Source organism: Phyllostomus hastatus, unplaced genomic scaffold, assembly GCF_019186645.2.
Source record: "Phyllostomus hastatus isolate PE091 unplaced genomic scaffold, TTU_PhHast_1.1 phas_contig_402, whole genome shotgun sequence".
In the NCBI taxonomy this organism is placed as follows: Eukaryota; Metazoa; Chordata; class Mammalia; order Chiroptera; family Phyllostomidae; genus Phyllostomus; species Phyllostomus hastatus.
The window spans coordinates 3,746,324-3,768,458 of NW_025333873.1; the positions used below are offsets into that span (position 1 = coordinate 3,746,324).

The 22,135-nt window shown below is 52.6% G+C and overlaps 1 protein-coding gene across 2 annotated transcripts in view; it reads left to right on the plus strand.

The window, feature by feature from the left end:
- Positions 1–5,232: 5,232 nt before the first annotated feature.
- The window catches only part of OTOF (otoferlin), an 86,720-nt gene continuing 69,817 nt past the window's right edge, over positions 5,233–22,135 (plus strand). For both annotated transcript variants that reach the window (XM_045844423.1, XM_045844422.1), the window contains exons 1-2: positions 5,233–5,311; positions 21,995–22,053. In XM_045844423.1, coding sequence (XP_045700379.1) covers positions 5,233–5,311; positions 21,995–22,053 — 138 coding nt within the window. The remainder of the gene's footprint in view (positions 5,312–21,994; positions 22,054–22,135) is intronic.

A 22,135-nucleotide genomic window follows, 5' to 3' on the forward strand; every position in this document is an offset into this window, starting at 1 on the left:
TCAGCTGCGAGATGACAGCGTTCTCCTCACAGGTGACTCTGTCATGGCAGCTGATGAAGACCACAGGTACTAATGAGCGCACAGGCCGCTGAAGCAGCCGGAATTCTCAAAAGGCTTCCTCTGGGGGATACCAATGGAATTGGGGGGAGCCGCAGGCTTCCATGAGGTGCGGGAAGCAGGAAAACAGGCCTGGGAAGGAAAAGAAACTGAAAGGGAATGAATGATTGCAAATGAGGCGGGAGGAGTCTTCACCCAGCCTTCACCATCCAGTCATAACTGTGTGTATTTCTAAACTCTCCTCGCAGAGCCTGGGCTACTGTAGGAAAAATACTTATAAAAGTTGTAAAAGAACAGCCCTCAGTTCAGGGGTGCCATACTCCAGAAAGGTGTTTCTAATGACCTCCTCCCCGATTCCAGCCCAGAACAAGGTCAAGGTGTCTGCTCCTCTCCCCCATTCATGGCTCCTGAGCTTACTCTGCCCACGGACCCATCACGCCTGTGTCTACTTGTCTGCGTTCTAGGCCATCTGTCTCTTATACATGGTCCAGTGCTGTATCATATTCATCCCTGAATCCCCAGGGCCTGGTACTAGAAGGGGTTCAGTACATGTTTGTTGCATAAATTGTATATTGAGTTACCAAAATGGGTAATGAGAGAACGGAAATTAAAGTGGGCTGTGGCTCAGATTTCAGAAGGGTCAGCTGGCTGAGCTGAAGGATGTTCTGCGTTGGCAGCGTGGAACTGGCGGGTGGAACAACTTCACAGATATGGAAACTGAGGTTTGGCAAAGCTGATTGCCTTGCCTAGGGCAAGTTCATGGGCTTTTTTTCCAAAGATACACAGGTGCATTGGAGACCTCATGAAACTCACCCCCTTCAAGAGAGAACCTCCAGAGAGCCTAGGGAGGAGAATGGATTTTTTTCCTAATGAGTGCCACCAAGCCAATTTAGTTTTTTTAAAAAAGAGATATTGACTTTGGGTCTGGGTGGCAGTGTAGGCAAACATGGCCCACCTCTTCGCACAACCACATCAAAATTACAACTAAAATATAGAACAACCATCACTTAGAGCCATCAGAAATTGAATTGAATGGAAGTCTGACTATGTAATTAAAGAAACCACATCCATCCAGACTGGTAGGAGGGGCACAGCCAGGGAATGGGCTGGTCCCTCGCCCACACGTGGTGGATAAAAATTTGGGAGGGATATCTCTGGAAGGAGTCCCAGCCCCCCATCAGGCCCTCCATCCCGGGGTTCCAGTGCCAGGGAGTTAAGTTCCACAATTTCTGGCTGCAAAAACCAGCAGGGACTGAATTGGTGGAAGAAACCTCGGGAGCTCCAAGCAGTTCTTCTTAAAGAGCCCACACACAGACGCACCTACTCAGACTCACTCCCTCTGAGCTCCAGCACCAGGGTGGCTGCTTGAAGGGCACCAGAGCATAAAGGGAGAAACTGAAGTGTCTGGCATCAAAGCAAGCAGAGGTCATTGTCCCTTTTCTAAATCCTGTCCCCACAGAGCCGGCAAGCTGGTGCCATATCTGAGACTCCATTAACCTGGCTAACACTGTTTGACCTGCCTTGGAGATCCCCAGAGACTCTGCCCCACCCAACTGATGGGCCCACCCAAGCTTCTTTTGCATATGAGTGGCTGGTTTTGGCTCATGCTGCACAACTTCCTAAATCCTATCAAACAAGAAACAGCTGGCCTCAGTGAGTCTCAGGCCCAGCACTAGCAGTACCCAGCCTAGATTCACAGATTGGCTTTGCCTGGGAATCTCCAAACCCAGCACAAGTAGCAGCCTTCTCAGATTGCTTTATAGCTCAGGCAGGGTGGCCCCAGGCAAAACACAGATGAGAGCTGATTTTCTCCCACACCACCTGGGGAGACCCCGGGGCCGGCGCACACAGTGGACAGCTACAGACCATGTCAGCGCACCACCATCCTGCGCCTGCACAGCTGACTCTCCACAAAGGGCAGAGGTTGGTAGTATGTGACCATAGCCAATCCTTTCACCTGACTGGCCTGGGTAGATCCCTCCCATTGATCTGCCAACAGCAATCCTGGGTCAACTACAAGAGAAGGGTGTACTCAGCCTACATGAAGGGCACACCTAGAGTACGCAGCTTAGGTGATAGGGGAGGTTGTGCCACTGGACCCTACAGGACACCTACTACATTAGGCCACGCTACCAAGAGAGGGAGTCAAAGCAGCTCTGCCTAATACATAGAAGCAAACACAGGGAGGCTGCCAAAACAAGGAGACAAAGAAACATGGCCCAAATGAAAGAACATCAAAACTTCAGAAAATGAGCTAAATGAAATGGGGATAAGCAATCTATCAGATGCAGAGTTCAAAACACTGGTTATAAAGATGCTCAAGGAACATAGTGAGGACCTCAACAATATAAGAAGGTCCAGTCAGAAATGAAGGACTCACTGATTGAAATAAAGGACAATTTACAGGGAAGCAACAGTAGAGTGGATGAAGCCTAGAATCAAATCAATGACATGGAACATAAGGGAGAAAAAAACAAACAAGAAGAGAAAAGAAACCCCCAAAACGAGCATAGCATAAGCAGCCTCTGGGACAACTTAAAGTGTTCCAACATTTGCACCATCAGGGTGCCAGAAGGATAAGAGAAAGAGCAAGATATTGGAAATCTACTTGAAAAATAATGAGAGAAAATGTCCCTAATTTGGTGAAGGAAAGAGATGCAAGTCCAGGAAGCACAGATTCCCAATTATGATCGATGCAAAGAGGCCCACTCCAAGACACATCGTAATTAAAATGCCAAAGGTTAAAGAGAAAGAGAGAATCTTAAAAGCAGCAAGAGGAAAGAAGTTAGTTACCTGCAGAGGAGTGCCCATAAGACTGTCAGCTGATTTCTCAAAAGAAACTGTAGATTTGAAGGGATTGGCAAGAAATATGCAAAGTCATGAAAATCGGAGACTTACAGTCAAGTTGCTCCACCCAGCAAAGCTAGCACTTAGAGTTGAAGGGAAGATAAAGAACTTCCCAGACAAGAAAAAACTAAAGGAGTTTATCATCGCCAGACCATTACTAAATGAAATGTGAAAGAGACTTATTTAGGAAAAAGAAGAAAATTCAAGCCATGAACAATAAAATGGCAATAAATACATATGTATCAATAATTGAACCTAAAAAACAAACTAAGCAAACAAGAAGAACAGAGACAGAATAATGGATACCAAGAGTGTTTTGATGGTTGCCAGGTGGGAGAGGGTATGTGAGAATGAGTGAAGAGGTGAGGGGGTTAAGAAGTACAAATAGGTAGTCACAGAGTAGTCATGGTGATGTAGAGTACAGTATCGGAAGCGGAGGAGCCAAAGAACTTACACGCATGACCCAGGGACAGGAATGATGGTGCAGCGGTTGTCTGAGGGGGTGCTACATAGAGGGGGAGAAAAGGAGGAGAAATCAGGACAACCATAATAGCATAATCAATAAAATATGATTTAAAAAGGAAAAAAATTAAAGGATGTTAAATTTATCTGGTCTTTAAAAAATGTAGACATTCATTTGTATTTGATAAATGCAATATACTAAAATATTCTTTGATTCAACACAGTTAGGCAAAAGTGAAAAAGGAGAGCAGGAAATGAGGAAGAAGTGAGAGAGAAGAAAATAGAACATAAACAGAAAAAGAATAACAAGGCAAGTAGCAAGGAAGCATCTAAAAGGAGAGAAGGAGGTTCTCGTCCATCCTGCAGGACTGGACTATAACATTCAAAGGGAGTAATCAGCTTGCTAGCATGCTGTGAAAATGTAATATTCCTCTTTTTTAATCTTGAACTCGTTCCACATAAATCACCAAGTTGGCTCTCTTATCTTGCCAACATTCATTGGACATCTGCTGTACTCGGGATACCATGCTGGGCCCTGGGGGTAAACGACGCAGTGCCTGAGGTCTCCCAGTCAGTGGAGAGAAGCCAGTGGAGCAGCCCGATAAAGGGGGGAGGAGAGAGGGGCAGAGGCCGCTCAGGGGTCCTGACGAAGCCTGGATACGGACGCAGGTGCAGAGGCACCTCCAGGAGTGGGCACCGGTTGAGTGAGTCCGGGTGAGAAGGCAGGGTAGGCTAGGGGCATTTTGTGCAGAGAAAACACTAAAGAACAAGGGTGCAGCTGGCCCTGCAAAGGCTCCAGGTCCGAGGACCCCAGTCCCCAGGACCCCAGTCCCCAGGGTCCCTTTCCCCACGAGCCCCTCCTCGGGTACGTTGCTGGAAGAAAGGAGGAGGCAGTTCTTCTTTGGCCCTTGGAAATTCTCCCCCCGCACCCCAGCATCTGCTCCAGCCCATCTCACCAGCCCCAGGATCCGCATCCCCAGGCCCCCAGGACGGGGCTCAGTCAGTGGGTCAGTGCCCCAGACCTTAGCATTGCCCTTGGTAGAGCACGAGCTTCTGAAGTCTTCATAGTCAGACATCTGCAGCCAGCTTAGCCTGCCTCTAGCAGCACCTCCACCCCGCTAGGTCCAGCGATCCCGGGGCCAAGGGGTTAGGACTGGATGTGGTCTGGTAGATACTGATTTTCCCACTGGGGAGCCCTGCATTAAGATTTCTATGTGGCACAATCTGACCCACTCATAGAAGCCAGGCCTGACCCCTCAGGCTCCCTGAGCCTTGTGGGCACCAGCAGCCCTGGTGGCCAACTGGACGGTGGGGGAGGTGGCAAGGGTCACCCTGAAACCCAGGTGCAGCATCCCAGCTCCCTGTGCACACAGATCATCCCCAGCCACATGCCCACCCCTTTCACATCCGTGCCCACTCCTGGTGGTGGCAGAGCTTGCCTAACAGGGAGGGCAGAGCCCCGCTCAGAGGCTGGCAGGAAGCTGTGCTCCGGGAACTAAGAGAAGACACCCGAAGCTGGACGGGGCTTTATCTGGGAGCAGGCAGCTGCTGAATAATGAATTCCGACCCCGTCTGCATTCCCAGGCTGCACGCTGGGTGCACACACACACACACACACAGAGACACACGCTGGGCCGACAACTTGGAGGGGCGGGGGCTGGCAGGGCTGTGAGTCTCCGCGAGTGGAGTCGCTGGAAGGAGCAGCTCTGCTCGGTTGCCTTGGTCTCTGTGGGCAGCATCGGAGGGGGCTGGGAGGGAGGAGGCAGCGGCAGAGCGGAGTGAGGCGTGTGAGCCACGCTCCCGGGCTCCGGGCTCGCTCTTCTCCAGCTGCTCCCGCCTGGCAGTGCCTGGGCCCTCCACACCAGCATGGCCCTGCTCGTCCACCTCAAGACGGTCTCGGAGCTGCGGGGCAAGGGCGACAGGATCGCCAAAGTGACTTTCCGAGGTAGGGGAGCCCCTGTCTTAGGAGGTCCTCAGCTCTGTTGGGGAGGATGGATGGGGAAAGTTCTGGCAGGGCTGGGGCAAGGAGGCTGCTCACGCCACCTGCCCCTAGCCTGAATGGCCATTGTGATTTCTGGAAAATCAGTGCCCCCCGTGTTTTCGCGCCCACATCTGTGTTTGTCCCCTCCCGTGCTTGCCAGCGTGCCGGTGGCAGGTGCCAGGCACAGCCCTCTGACTGCAAGGGGTCCTGGGGAAGCAGAAGTGACGACCCCATCCCGGGGCTCAGGAGGACCCAGGGCAGGGGGGCCCAGCCCTGCAGAGCTTTCCCAGGCCTCCTCTGCCTCTTTCTCTCCCTCCAGAAGGTTGGTTTCCTTGGGCACAGGGAGGGGGTGGGGGTGGGGTTTGCAGGCTGGAAGACCCAGTGTGGCTCCTAGGAAACAGGTAGCCAGGAGCTCTCTGGGCCCCGGTATGGCAGGGATTCTGTGGGCTTCCTGCAGGTCTATCCATGAGAAGAAACCCTGTCAGCCCCCCTTGTCTCCCCTCTGTCAGTTCTCTTTCTGTCTTCCTTCCCACTCATGCATCCAGTGACCAAACATTGTCATCTACACGCCAAGGCTGGGGGCCGAGCATGACCTGCTCTCAGGGAGCCTGCGTCCAGTGGGGCAGCGGCCAGGGGGCAGACAAAGAGGACAGGCATGTGACACAACAGGCATGGGACAGGCGCAGCATGCAAGCTACAAAAGCAGCACCCTGACCCAGGCTAGTAGTGGTCAGGGAAGGCTTCCAGGAGGAGGTGACACCTCAGCTGAAACCTCAGGGACCCACAGGAGAGAACAAAGTGGAGAGTGAAGACAGAGCAGGCAGAGGGGACGGGATGCCTAAGTCCGGGAGGGGAGCCGATATGTGGGAACAGACAGGTTCCACGCGGCTGGAGCCCAGAGTGGGTGTAGGAACTGAGGTGGGCAAGACAGGCAGAGCCACAGAGGCATGGCTGCCTTCAGCCTCAGGACAGCGGGCAGCCCCTGAAGGCCGGGCCAGGCTTACCTCTGCCTTTTACTCACCTCTGCCTCCGCTTGGCCACAGCCCGGCCCTCTGGGCCAGGGGCACGTCGGGCAGCCTTTAACCAAAAGCCGGGGTACTCCTCACCATACATGGCTTTCCCCCCAGAGACAAGTCTGAAGGTGGGATGGGAAGATGGGGAGGGGAGTAGGGGAAGAGCAGAGAGAGCACTGCAGGATTAAAGAAGGAAGTAAGCATCGGGCAGGCCCCCCCACACATCAGCACCTGCGCCGGCGGGGGGTGGGGGTGGGGCGGGAGGTGAGACCTCGCGGTAGCCTCCCCCGGACCCCTCCCACCCCTCCCACCGCAGCCCCTGCCCACATCACCCTCTTAGTCAGGCCCACGGCGCTGGGCAGGGGGCCCTGGCAGCCCACCCTGCAGCCTTTTGTGCACAGGGGCGGCCAGGGGTGGGGAGGGGGAGGAGGGCGCTGGGCTGCCTGCCGCTTCCCACAGCAGCCCCGAGACTGCTTTCTCTGCAGCACCCCAGATGCTCTGCATGCCACCTGCTGGCTCGGCTGGCTTTACAAAAAGCAAGTGTGTCCTTTCCTCTGTGAAATGTGTCCCTGTGTTGGGCAGACAGCGCAGTGTCTGGCTGTTTAGCTACAGGTTGCTCTGTTATTACACCTACGGCAAGGCAGCCCCGGGCCACACAAGCCAGTCCTGTTCCAGGCTGGGGGTGAAGAGACCTGTGTGGGGTTTATTAGCAGACGGGCTGAGGCCAGTGGCCCCAGCTCACAAGGCCTCACCCCAGCCATGCGAGCCCCTCTGTCTCCCCCTGGTCCTCCAGGCTGAGCACCCTGTCTACCCGATGCCCACCTTCCTCTTTGAGCCGGGGGGCTGGCCCTCCAGCCTCAATAGACCACACAGGAACTAGCCTCCCTGCAACCTGGGCGCTGAGTGGAGAAATCCACTTCCAATCTCCATGTCTGCAGCAGGTGGCCACAGGCAGGGCTCTGTGGAAGGGGCTGGGCAGCAAGAATAGGCAGATGGCGAGAAGGTTTCCAGAAATATTCCTTTATAAACACCAGCGATGCCTCCGCCATTCACCTGCTGTGGCCAGCGCCATTGACAGCAGTAGACACTCAAAGAGGAACACTTGGAACAATGCAGCGGGAACCGACCCACTCGAGAATGGTCCGAGGCATCTGGCACCGCAGCTGCCGGTGTCCGAGCAAAGTGAGAGGGTGGCGGACAGGGAGAGGTCCTCCCAGTGCTGCGAGTGAGGGAGCCCTTGGGGGTCCTGCCTGTTGGGGGTGGCCCGGCGGACCAAGACGAGCTGGTGGAAATGCAGCCTGACTTTCTGTGCTCGGCCACCCAGGCCCCTCAGGGAGCAGCCCTGTGGGGTCATGCTGGAGAAAGCTCTGGACACGGGGCCAGAAGCCTGATCCTACTTGGGTTCTGCCACTTCCTCTGCCTCTCTGACCCTCACTTTCCTCATCTGTAGTGTGGGCATGATGATGCCCACCTCACGGGGCTGCTTCGGGGAAACGGAGGAAACGGAGGGGTCTGAGGAGAGACCGTTGAAGTGACCGATGTGTTCGCAAGGTGAACATTCCAGTTCCTGGGGCAGACTGTCCTATGGGGACTGGGCACGCGCCGGAGTTGCCCCTGGCCACCCCCCCTTTTCCCACCACCCCAGGGCAGCCGACCACGCTACGCTCAAGCTCCTCGGTGCTCACCACCCGGCTTGGTGCCTAGCTCTTAGCTCCGTCTGCACCGACAGCCACTCTTAACCTGGGCCTGCCCTCGTTCATTCATTCATTCATTCATTCATTCATTCATTCATTCACTGAACATGCTGATATTTGTGGACAGGCCTAACACCCCGGAGTGAAGAAAACACAGCCCCTGTCCTGCAGGGTCAGATGGGAGACACCAGAAGGCCTGGACCTGGGTCCGGGTCACACACGAGGCCACGGAGCCTCAGGGCCTCAGCTTCCCGTGAACAAGATCAGACCAAGATCCCCTGTAGTGTGGGGATCTTGGAGTGTAGTTTAAACACACAGAGAGGCCTGTAGCCAGGATCAGGTGCAGGATGCCTGAGACGGAGCCCTCCTGACCTCAAAGGGAGGCCGTTTCAGCTCAGGGTCAGCCTTTCGTCAGCTCCTCAAACAACCCTCAGCACCCGTCGGGGCCACGGAACACCACGTGGGGAGGGGCCCTCCGGCCCGGCCTGCTGGCCAGTGTCCCGCCCCATAGGAACCTGAGCGGCCCCTGGGCCGTCAGGAAACCAGCAACAGGCTGAGTGGGCCAAACCCGTGGTCTCCCTTTCTGTTCCGTCCCTGAGCTTCCTCGCCGACACCCCGAGTTTGGGGCTTCGGTGTGTGCGATGGTGCTGTGGGTCCAATCTGCACGTGGTTCACCTGGGCCAGGAACTGGCACAGACGCTTGTTCTTATCATGGTGTCCCCTCCTCTCCCCTCCCCACCCCACCCCACCCCACTATGTGCCCACCACACAGAACTCCCTGCCTTGAGACATGGCATTTCCTCTGCCTGGTGTAGCCACCCCCACCCCCCGCCGACCCTCCACCTTGAAGACTTCCATTAATTTTGTTCACCCTTCAAGGCTCTGATGCCACCTCCTCTGTGAAGCCTTCCCCCTCCCCTGCAGTACGGCGTGCACACTCCTCCCACAGACCCGCCGGGGCACTTGGTGTTTTGGAGATGCCCAGCCCTGCATGCTGCCCTGGCACCCGAGCACCTTCCAGTCGGGCATCTGATCGTAGCTGCACTGCCGGGCCATGCAGCACATGGGGCCTGCTCTCCCGAATGAACGCCAAATGGCTTCTGTTTGAGAGGTGTTCACTCGCTCGTGGGTTTAAATTCCCCTTCTACTCTGGCACCGGCACTCGCTGACTCAGTTTCCCGCCTGTGACCCCTCGTCATTGCTATCCGAGGGGCATTAGGGACTGGAAAGGGGCCCTAGGAGACAAGAATCAGAACTCTGGCCCAGGCTCCCTCCGCTGGCCTCCCAGCCCGCAGGACCTTCCAGGGCCCCAGCGGGACGCTAAGCTCATCTTCTAGCCAGAGTCCAGCTCTGGCCCACAGGTCCGAAGCAAGAGGGGCCGCAGGTGGCCCCACCCTGTCACTGAATGTGCGCTTTCTGAGCGTTCCTGTGCACAGGGTACAGGGCGGAACTTTTTAAAGGCAAGCCAGGGACTCACATGTGACAGAGGAGAAGACACATTTCCAGACCGGGAGGGCCACGGCGCGCTTAGGGGGCGGGCGTACACTGCAGCCTGCTCAGAGGGTGGCGGCTCACTCCCAGCTGCAGGCACCAGGGACGGCTTCATGAGGGGGCAGAGGCGGGGTGTGGGGGGCGCACTGAAGCTGGGTCTTGAATACCTGCTTGCACAGGTGGCGGTGCAGAAGGAGGGCTGAGGAAGGGCCGTGGTGGGGAGGTGAGCCCATTCTGGGTGAGGGACTGGCGGGACCATCGGCCAGAGGAGGACAACCTCAGAAAAGTACAATGACTGGAAGCCACCAGGATTGTCTGGAGTAGCAGCTGCAGGACGGGGTGGAGGGAGATGAGCTGGGAGAGGAGCATGGGCCCAGGGCAAATGCATGCTGGGAAGGAGCAGGGGCCCCGCTAGGCACTGGGAACAAGAGGCCCCTTACTCCTGGCTGCAAGGACCATTTCAGACTCCAGATTAGATGTACTTCCCTCATTAAAACGGGGGAGCTCTCCTTCTTGATGCTTATGTGACTTCTAGATGAAGACGTGTCCACCGTCCCTGGAGAAGGAGGCAGTAGCTCAGAGTAGCTCAGTACCCCAGGGCCTGAGATGCTCTGGGACGCCTGGGACTGTGCTTACGCTCCGGCCCAGCCCGGCACCTCCTCTCTGAAAGGACATGGGAGGGTGGTGCCCCACCGAAGGTTGCAGCGAGGGGGCCTTTGGGACAGCTTCTGCTGGCTGTGGACACGCTCCGTGCTTTTGCTGTTTATCTGAGGGCTGTACCCCACCTCCTCTACCCTTCCCAGCACACACAGGCCCCTCACCACCCAGGGGGACCTTCTCTGCCTGGCCCCCAGTGGTGAATGTCCCCCATCCCACCCAGAGCCATCCCACACCCGCCCACCCAGGAAAGCAGGCAGAACTGATGGAAATTCTCCAGGCTTCTCCTGCTTTGTGAGACCGGGTGCTTTTTTGATATGGAAATGACCACATAACTGTCCTCTGCTACAAAGGCCTTTGGCAAAAATGCTGCTGGAAACTTGCTCAAAAACAGACTTGCAAATCATTTCCCTGAGTTGCAAAGCCTTGCTTATCTTATCCACCATTCCTGGGGACATAACATCTGCATTCCTCCTACCTTCTCCCATCCCTGCATCTCATTCATTTTTAAAAAGTATTAACTTTTCATACTGGAAAACCTCAGGTACGTGCAAGAGCAGAGAGAATAGTATAATGGCCCCATGTCCTCCCCACAGGGCCTTAACCATCACCTCACGGCCAATCTTGTCTCATTGGTCCCCATCCTATTCCTGCCCCCCTAAAATTCGGAAGCAAATACCAAACACCATAGAATTTCATCTGTGAATATTTAGTACGTAGTTATAAAAGACCAAGACTCAAAACACAAAAAAATCCACATATTATGTTACTCCTAAAAAAATTAACAGTTTTGCTTAATACTATCAAATAATCAGTGATCAGATTTCTAATTGTCTCATCAATGTCATAAGTTTTTCCCAATTCACTAAAAGCTACATTTTAATGTGTTTTGTAAATCCAGTATGGAATCATCCATTGACTTGCTCTGTCACTCATCTGGGCAATAATATTCATTGAGGGCCAGCTCAGTGCCAGGTGCTGTTCTAGACACTAGGGTGACAGCAGAGAATGAGACCCACAAGGCCTTGCCTTTAAGGGGAAGCTAGTCACTGCACAAGTCTCTGAGCGTGATGAATATTCTGGAAAGGGAGGTACAGGTGCAAGGCGGCGTGAGGCTGGGAAGCCATGGATGGGGAGGTCCGGAAGCGGCCTGAGAACGTGGTTCTCGGCGGGGGGGGGACAGGGGGGAGGAAAGATGGCAGAAAAGCACCTGTGGCCCGAGGTGGGAGCGGGCCACAGCCTTGCTGCTCAGAGTCTCCACCTGAGGCCAACCAGACGAAGCTGGGGAAGTTCTCGGGGCCCAGGGAGGAGGTTCTACTGAGGGACGCTGGGCTGATGTTAAAGCTGGCCCCTGAGAGAACAGCATTTCAGCAGGGACAAGATCCCCAGGAGGTCCCATCCCGGGCAGGGGGTCAGTGTCAGCACAGACGCAGAGATGTGGAGTGGTGTTTGGGGGTTGGGGTGGGACAGGGGCTGGGGTCTGAACACAGAGGGTCTCAGGGTCACACTGCAGTTTGAACGTTGCTTTGTAAGTGGATGGGAGTCCCAGAGCTCTTAGCCAGAGAACGGGCTGGCAAGTTTTGGGAAGAACACTCTGGAAGTCAGGACGGCCGCAGACCAGAGCCCGGGGAGGGAGCGGGACAGCGGTGGGGGCAGAGGGCTCTGCCTCAATAGACAGGACTGTGAGTTTGGAGAGCAGGGGTGACGTGGGTTCAGAAAGGGGGTAGCAGCTCTGGGATCGGAAGTGAGCGGGAGGACAGGACGTGGGAGCCCCTGGATTTTGTACGTGGTCCCTTGGGTGGATGGCGAGGCCACCAGTGGAGCCAGGAGCAGGCAAGAAAGAGCAGGCTGGGGTGGGGAGTACAAAGTGGATGAGTTTGCCGGTGGGTCGCCCCAGTGAAAACGTCCCCCAGCGAGCCCCGAATGAGGCTCCTACAGGGAGGAAAATGACCGGAGCCCAGTGGTCCGGGAGTTCAGCCATCAAGCGAAGGTCTCAGAAAGCTGAGATCGAAGCTCTTACAGGGCTGCATGGGGGTCAGATGAGAAAGGTGAAATAGTGAACCGCTTTGCAAACTGTAAAGCGCTGTGGGAATGTGAGGGTTATGCTAATTATCCCAGCACTCCTCATGCTGCCAGCCTTCTAGAGAGGCGGGAATAGATGTACATTATGACCCCATGGACCCCGAGATTTGCAGGGCAGCAGAAGAGAGCCTCAGTTGATCCTCCTCTGGACTTCCGCCCATTGTTGACACCCCGGAGTCTGCCAGGCAGATGGGCTGGAAACGCCGGGAGTCATTACCATTCGGGCGGGCTTCTCCGGGGCCGGCGCCAGGCCGGCTCCCCAGGGCCAGCAGAGTGCCCAGCCCAGAATGGACCCAAAATGGAAGCGACAGGAAGGGGCTCAGCCTGTGGGTGTGGTGGGTACAGCTGTGCAGTTAGCAACCCAGCCAGTGTGGAGGCCCAGGTCCAGGCAGCTGCAGGCGGTGGTCCCTTTCCCTCGCAGACAGTCCCAGAAAGGTCTCCCGAGGCAGAGAAGACACCCAACCATTTTCACCTTCGCTCCGTGTCCGCTTCCTGCCTGAGCTGCTCCACTCGCCGGACGCTGGCAGAATAGTCTTTGTTTCTGCGCTCATGTTTTTCCAAGCAGAAGGGCTCGTTGGCTTGGTTGGAGGTCAGTTGTCACTCGTTGTTTTTTTTTTAATAGACTTTTTAAAAAGATTTTATTTTATTTCTTTTTAGAGAGGGAAGGGAAGGAGACAGAGAGAGAGAGAAACATCAATGCGCGGTTGCTGGGGGTCATGGCCTGCAACCCAGGCATGTACCCTGACTGGGAATCGAACCTGCAACACTTTGATTTGCAGCCCGTGCTCAATCCACTGAGCTACACCAGCCAAGGCTTCATTATTGTTGTTTTTTTTAAGCCAAAGTTTAAGATAAACTCAGGACTGCCGTTTTAACACTAGTTTTACCTTACCCCATTTGGGGATATAAAAAGAGTTACCCTCCCGTCCTGCCTCATTGTATCCCCAGGGCTGAGCACAGGTACTCCCCACAGCTTGTGGGCTACTGGGACCTCACGCTCCTCCATCTGTCCCAGACGTGGGTGCGCCTGCGGCCAGCAGTTGCTGAGCGTGTGGCTAGCATGGCCCTAGGCCCCGGGAGAAACAGCACACTCTCGGTCTGCCTCAGCGACGAGGTCTAAGCAAATGGGGTCCAGAGCTATCAGCGCGAGACGGAGTTTGAGTGAGCATCCAGAAGGACGAGCAGGTCTGAGCAGAGCAGGAGAGACGGGACTTACAATCCCTGCCCCGCTTCTCCCCGCCTCGCACACGAACCCCTGAGCCAAGCCTGAGTTTCTGCTGTGCACCTGCAGGCTGACGGGGCGGGGGGGGAGGATAAATGAGTGGGGGTAGACCGGTAGTTGAATGAGATTCATGAAAAAAAAGGGGGTTACAGGTGGACAGGGTCTCTGTCTCGCTGAGGAATGGGGGAAAGGGCTGAACATGCCGGTGATTTTCCGAGAGCACGCTATTTAAGAAACTTGAAAAATAGCCGCTTTCCCAGAAAACTCTTTCTGAATTAAATTTCCCCATTTTACTGTCACTATAAAATCGAGTGTGTGTTCTTCATAGCGGGCAGAGGGGTTGTTAGCAGAGACCATCACAAATTATCAGGCAAGAAAAATCACTGAGGACACAGAAGAGTTGGCAGCACCATCAACCACCTTGACCTAAGCGGCATTTCTAGAACATTAAACCCCCACACTGAGAAGTGCTTATTCTTCTCAAATGCACGTGGAGCACTCATGAAGACAGACCATGTGCTAAGTAATAAAACAAGCCTCAGTACATTTCAAAAGACCGACATGTTACACAGGATGTTCTCTGGCCACACTGGAATCCAATGAGAAATTATTAACAACAAGAGATTTTATGAAGCTCCAAATATTTGGAAATTAATAAACACCCTTCTAAATAACCTATAGTCGAAGACAAAAACAAAGAGAAATTACAAAATATTTCTAACTAAATGATAAAATACAACATATCAATATTTATAGTTTTCATTACTTACAGCAGGAAAGAAAAATGTCTAAAATCAACGATCTAGGTGTCTGCCTTCCGACACTACTAAAAGAAGAGCAGATGAAACCCAAGTGTTGCGAACGTTATGCTAAGTAAGCGAGACACAAAAGACAATATATTATGTGATGCCATCAAACAAAGTGTCCAGAATAGACAAATCAGTAGAGACGGAAAGGGGTTAGTGGTTGCCAGGGACTGGGAGGAGAGAATGAGTTTGGGGTTTCTTCTGGGGTGATGAAAATATTCTGCAATTAGAGAGTGGTGAATTAAGGTTGAGTTGTATGGTTTGTGAATTATATCACAATAAATATAACCTGAAAAATTAAATCCAGGAAGAATAAAAGGAAAGAGATGGAAAACAACGGAGAAAACTGATAAAGTCAAAAGTTGGCTCTTTAAAAAAATTAATTAAATAGGTAAAATGTAGCAAGTTTGATTAAGGGAAAAAAAACAAGACAATGCGAATTGTCAATATCAGGAATGAGAGAAGGGATATCATTAATTAAAAGGAAAATAAGGCAATATTATGAATAAGTTTTTCTCAACAAATTTCTACAACTCAGATGAAACAGACAAATCCCTTGAAAAACAATTTACCAAAACTAACTCCAAAAGAAATAGAAATTCTGAAGAGCCCAGTATCTATAAAGAAATCAAATCTGTAATAACAATGATGATAGTGATGATGGTGGGTGATGATCATAGACTGCTTTCCAACAGGGAAAACTCCAGGGCTAGGTAACCTCTCTGGTGAATTCCAGGAAACACATAAGGAAGAAATAATACTAACCTTACACAAACTTTCAGAAACTAGAGAAGGAAGAACACTTCATAACTCCTTTTATGGTACCAAAGCCTGATCAATACCTTACACAAAAAGAAACTGAAGGCCCGATATCCTTCAGGAACAGAGATGTAAAATCCTTAACAAGATATTTATTTGTTCATTGAGCCCCGGCTGGGCGGCTCCATGGACTGAGTGCCGGCCTGCGGACTGAAAGGTCGCTGCTTCGATTCCCAGTCAGGGGGACATGCCTGGGTTTTGGGTCAGGTTCCCAGTTGGGGGCCTCAGAAAGGCAGCCGATTGATTTATCTCTCCAGCATCAATGTTTCTCTCCCTCTCTTTCTCCCTCTCTAAAAAGAAGGAAAGGAAGGTTCCTTCTTTTATTAAAAAAAAAAGATATCAGTTCATTGAATAGCAATATAAGAAAGGGAGAGCCTGTCAAGACAAGTGAGTTTTATCCTAGAAATTCAAGGTTAGTTTAAAATTGGAAAATCAATCCAAGTATTTCACCGCATTAACACAATACGAGAGAAAAATCACCAATGGACGCAGATAAAGTATTTGACAAAACCCAATGCCCACTCATGATAAGAGGCCTCAGCAAATGAGAACGGAAAAGAATTTCCTCAATCTGATAAAGGGCAACTACAAAAGCATCCAACTAATGCGTACTTAACCCTGAAATGTGAACATTAGGAACACAAGCAAGGCACCGTTGTCCGCTCTCACCACTTGTATTTGACATTGTACCGGAGGTCCCACCCCTGCAACTAGGCAAGGGGAGAAAACTCACACTGATTGGAAAGAGAGAACTCCAATGGCCTCTTCTCTCTCTCTCTCTCTCTCTCTCTCTCACACACACACACACACACACACACACACACAAAACCTAATGGGCTATGTAGAAAATTCTAAGGAATCTCCATAAAACCTACCACAATTAATGAGTGGATTTAGGATATAAGCTTAATATACAAAAACATGTTTCTATAGAGACCAACCAGTTTGGAACTAGAAATTAAAAAGTAATTACCTTTATAATAGCACAAAACAGCAATAAATGCCACTAAAGACATGAAAGAACTTCACACGAAAAGAAGAAATGCTGAGAGAGATAAAAAGAAATGTGAATATATAGAAAATATATGATGCTGGTAGATTCGAAGACTCAGAATTGTTAAAATGTCAGTTCTGCAAAAACTGATCCATAGGCTGAACATAATCCTAAAAGAAGCCACATCAGACTATTTTGCAGAAATTGAAAATTATTTTAAAATTTACATGGACATGCAAAGGATCTAGAAGAGCCAAAGCAATAGGAAAGGAGAGAAGACAGTTGGAGGAATCACAATATTTGATATGATTTGATTGACTAAAAATAGTATCTTGATTGTCTGGTAATTACACAGGTATAACGCATTTATCAAAATCCATCGAGTGTTGCACTTAAGATCAGTGAGCAAATTTTACCTACCAGTAGTTTAAAAAAAGGAACCAATCACACCTAAAATACCTTAAACTTAAAAAATATTATGTAAGATAAGGAAGAAAATGATTCCTGATTATATACTACTAAAAATACACTACAAAATGTGATTCATAATAGAGGAGGCCATTTTTATCTTTAAAACACAGCTTAACCATCTACAGGGCTCATTAGGAGAATAACAGCCTTTTGCTATTGGCTGATGAACTATGCGCCAGGGGCGTCAGCGCGAGCCTTTCCTCCATTTTCTCGATCAGCTAACTAAGGCAAAGAGAGGTTCACTTCTTCCAGAGCTCGCGGCCAGCACGTGGCAGAGCTGGGGTTTGAACTCAGCAGTGCGGCCATCGAGCCTCACCACTATCCGAAGGCCCCTTGTGCTTATGAGGGATGCTTTACTCAGACTTGCACAGAAGCCGTCTCTTGCCGATCTCACTGTGATTCTGGGATGTGGGCTGCTCCAGGGTGATCGTCCCAGTTGGCAGCCATTGACTCTGAGACCCAGCGGGTAGCCAGCACACTCCCCACTTCCCGCCCTGAGCTGCAGCGCCAAGCCCCAAACCTGCCCGGGCCTGGCTCTTTCTCTGCACACAGGGATGCCTGGCCCCTGCTGCCTGGGCTGGTGGGAGTCGCTGGCCCTTCAAAAGGAACAGGCTGATCTGAACTGGGGAGACAGAACCCAGCAGGGCACCCCCTCCTGAGCTGCTGTGGAGGAGCAGAAGGCGGGCACATTTGGGGATGTCACAACATTGCCTCTGGGAATGGGGTGCTTGCTGAGCCACCCTCCACGCAGGCAGTCGGTCCCAGCCAAGGCTGACAGGGAGGTTCTGCTGATTTTGAATAACGAAAGGGAACCATAGTGACAGGTCTGAGTGACAAGCAGGGTGTTTCACTGTATACCTGGCTCACACTGGGGAGAGAGGGAGGCTCTGATACAGGCTGCAGCGCTAGGTCCTGGGCAGTTCCACAGCATCCCCGAAGCTTGTCCTCGGGACCTTCCCTTCCCCGTTAAATGCGCCACCACCTATGCCCTTTCGGGACCCCAGGACCCGGCCCCAAGGTCTTCTTTCTGTGGGTTGCTTGCTCTTCACTTTCCCTTCCACATCAGAACCCACCTATCCTACATCCCGCTCCACTGTCCTGAGTCCATGCACTGCACCACTCTTCCAAATCTTGCTCACGCTGGTCTCCCCGCCCGCCCAGACGTGCGCCCCCCGCCCCCCCCCCCCCCGCCGCCAATCCCGATGCAGAGCCAGGCCCAGCAATCTCCCGTGAAAATGCCCGCGCCTCGGCAGCACCTTCATGATCTGCAAGGTGGAGGCCATTCCTCCTCTTCCTGTGCTCTCACTTCATTTACACCTTTTGCATGCCAAGGACCAAATTTTGGCGCATTTGGTAGCTTTTTATATGGCTGACCTAGTCCCTTTCTGTATTGTAATACGCTTCTTCAGTCAGCATCCCTATGTGAGTCCTTTGTACAACCCCCACCTGCTCCCCCGGAGCTGACACAGCGGGAGTCGATGACCCTCTGGCATGTGGGCAAGAATGAATGCACACAGGCCCGTAGCCCGATTCCCACACGCCTGCCTTTGCTCCAGCAAGGTCCAGCTCTAGCAAGGAAAGCTGTCTGGGAGAGGGAGCTGCCTCTTGCAGATTGAATGTTTTGTCCCCTAAGTCACGTTCCGAGAAAGGCTAACACTCCACTCTGCATATGCGGCAAGAGCTAAGCTCACCTTCATTTCGGAGGGTGGATGCAGTCGGATATTTGAAAATGGCAGATGACACACGAGTTACTTCTATTAAGCTTTGGACTCCAGAGCCCTCCTTTTGGGTGTCCCCAGTCATAGCACTTACTAAGGATGTGAGCACAGCATCTGTTCTCCAAATGCTTTTATCGTCTGGAGGAGTTTATTCCAAACTGAACGGCTCAGCTGTCCCATGAGCCGCTGCCTCTGCAGGGGGTGGGGGGATGCTGTTCAGTTTTTCCATCGAATATCCTCCCTCCACCCACAAAACCCTCTCCACCACCGAGAACAGGCTAATTTCTTTCTCTCGGCCTTCTCCTTGATCTTCTTTGTAGCAAGAAAGGTGATTGGCTATGGGGAGTTTGAGTGGTTTTTTCCAGAAAGCAATTTACAATAGAGCTGAAATTTCAACAGGACTGGTGTTGAGTGGGGTAGATATTAAGTGGAAATGAACTTGAAAGAAAAGATGGGGTGAGCAGGCCCCACTGATAATGTGGAAGGGATGGCCAAGGTCCCCTGGCTCTGTCCTAATGCGTAGTGCAGGGTCACTGGGATGACCCCTGCCACTGTTGGTAGAAACCCTCCTAAAAGGCAGCTTTTCACACATGCTTACGGCCATTCTGCTTTCTTTATAAATTGGCCTTTACACCGTCTCTGTATCATTGGTTTGGTTTGTTTCAGCAAATCCTCGTTTTCCAAAAAATATCTAGAAGTAAAATCTAACTCATCCTGCTTGACAATATCCACCACACTGAAGTCCCCAGGGCCTCAGGCAATGAGGTTTTACTGCGTTTCAAAACAGCCCTAATGCGCGAGTTCTGCAGTGACTAATTTTACTGCCTTCCGCATGCTCTCTAACCAGGCTATAGGAAAACGCAGGCGGGGAGGCTTGCAGCCTCGGCGACTTCACGCCCGTTGGAGCCCGGGCACCACCCCTGCCTGCCCCCACCCACCGAGCCGCTTAATTTTCACGCGGGGAAGCCCTGGAGCGCAGCCCCGCCCTCCGGCCCTTGGAGCACCCCCAGCCCACAGACATGCTCACCTGGTTCTCAGTTCATATCGTGCGCTACCTGTGGGGAAAATTAAAACAAGCTCGAGCATCATCTCTCCTGTTTCCCTCTCCTCCCCCGTCTGCCTTGTGGTTTGATGCTGAGGTTTTTCTTTCCTGGTGTTTTGTTTTGCTTTGTCCCTGGCTAGTGCTACAGAACCTTTCCTTCCCATCTGTCTACTTCATACCTATTTTCTGGATACGCAGTTCTGCTTTATAGCATCTTCCTCGTTATCTCAGGCGGGATGCATGCCCTCCTCCTCACATGCCCCCACTCCACACGCTCACACTTTTTCTGACCATCCACTTGCTTCTCACGTCAAACCGCTGTCCTCCTTGTGCGGGGTGGGGTTGGGGTGGGGGTGGCTCTGGGCTGAACCAGGACTCTCTTCTGAGCTGTAAAAACCAGGCAGGCCCTGGAGATCTTGGCACCAACCCTCCCATTAGACAGGTGGGCAACCGAGGCCAGCGGACAGAAGTCGTCTCCCGGAGGGAGCGAGCCTGCTCATCTGGGTCTCGTCCCTCGTGCCCCAGCCCCGCCACAGCGGAGGGTGGGAGGGTCGGAGGGCTCACCCCCGCCCCTCCTGGGCCTGCGGCTGGTGGCGCGGGGTCTCCCAGGTTTTCTGTGGGGAGGGCAGCCTGCGTGCCCTGCCGAGTCCTCTCCTGGGTCCCAGCCTGCCCGTCGGTGACAACGCAAACTAACCCTCAGAACGGAACCAAGTTCCCCTTTGAGATGACTCTTCAACGAAATGGTCCACTGGTTTAGACTGGTACGGGTTTAAGCTTTTTTTCTTTTCATTACAAAAGTAAAGCGTGGTCACTACAAAGATTTCAAATTCCAGTGTATACAGTAAGAAGTCAAAGTACGCTGCTTTCGGCATCTTGTCGCGCCCCTGCCCAGAGGTGACCCCTTCTAGTGGTTTGAGCTCTTTGTCTAGTCCCGCGTAAAACAACTGGGTTTGAAGGGTTTTTTGTTTTTTATAAACAGGATTCTATTATCCACGTTACCTTTTTTTGGCATACAGTGGGCAGATGATAATACATTTATCCTGATTTTTTTATTTTTTAAAAAAATTTTATTTAGCCCTGGCTGGCGTAGCTCAGTGGATTGAGTGCGGGCTGCGAACCAAAGTGTCGCAGGTTCAATTCCCAGTCAGGGCACATGCCTGGGTTGCAGGCCATGACCCTCAGCAACCGCACATTGATGTGTCTCTCTCTCTTTCTCCCTCCCTTCCCTCTCTAAAAATAAACAAATAAAACCTTTAAAAAAGATTTTATTTGTTTATTTTTGGAGAGAGAGAAAGGGAGAAAAACATCAGTGTGTAGTTGTCTCTCACACGCCTCCTACCAGGAACTGGCCCGAAACCCAGGCATGTGCCCTGACTGGGAATTGAACCAGTGACTCTTTGTTTCACAATCTGGCACTCAGTCCACTGAGCCACACCAGCCAGAACCTAATAATTGCTTTTTAATTCACCCTATCTCTGTGTTTCTCCTCATAGAAATTATAGCTCCTCCTCTCCTTCCCTACACCCAATTTTTATCTTTGTTCTCTGTACCACTTCCCTGAGTCCTGCAAAAATGCATCTCGGAGCACACTGTGTCTGGTGTTGAACTGTTCAGGTTTCCTGCCGCTCCCGCTAGGCCATCCGCTCCCTGAGTAAGGGGATCCCGTGCACTTTATCAGTCCCTCTATCCCGAGTCCCCAGGACGCGGCCTGGTACAGCATACACGCCACCAAATGTTTTCAAAGTGACCTGAACTGGCCCGTGTCTCCCACACACCGCCCACACCTCCCCGTTCCCCCAAGCTGCCCCCATTCTCTCCTGATTATGGTTCCTGAAGTAACCTGGGCCACTTCCGACTGGACGGGCTAGAAGAACGGGCCGCTTTTCTTCTGCCCTGGTGGCTGGTGTGTGGATTGAGTAGTGGGGGTCCAGGAAAATGTGTGTCCACACCACCCTCCCTGTCCCCTGTGCCAGTGGGGAAAGGAGGGGGCGGTATATGGGAGACGTCACCCAAGCGTCCCCCTCTGCTAAGGCTGAAGGAGAAAGGGATGAGAGGGTGGAGGAAGGTGAAGGCCCTTGGCTTCCAGGGAAGAAGGGCTGCATATACCCGGCTGTCCCGGGCCTGGCTTGGACAGGAGCTCCGGACCTGGCTACAGACCAGGGCCTAGAAGGGAGCTGCCACTGGGTGGGGTGCCCACTGCCCTCAGGGTCAGGCCTCCGCTCCGGCTGTGCAGGCCAGGGAAAGCGAGTGGAGCTGAGGAGACCACAAAAGAGGCCAAGAGAGGGAAGGCAGCACAGTGGGGGAAAGAGGCCGAGGTTCCACTCCCATGGCTGTCTCCAACCAGCCTTGCGCCTTCTTACGCTCAGTAGCCCTGTTTGTAAAAATGCAGCTAATGACCTTTGACCCGCCTGCCTCCTGGGGCTGCTGAGAGGGTCAGAGGAGGATGAGACCCGGTGGGGAACCACCTGTCCTGGACGGAGAGGGCTGCACAGGACACAGGACGGGTCAGGGGTCCCATGGTGCATGATGAGGGCCCTGCGAGCCCAGCACTGCAATGACCACCACCAAGTAGAGGGGTCCAACCTCAGCTTCTTGTCCAGGGAGGTCTGACTCTAAGTTTCCTCTCTCCCCCACCCAGGGCAATCCTTCTACTCCCGGGTCCTGGAGAACTGTGAGGATGTGGCTGACTTCGATGAGGTAGGACCTCCCCCCACCCCATCCCCCCAACCATCCACAGCTCAAGCCCCCAGCCCAGAGGGGAACCAGCACCTCCCTGCTC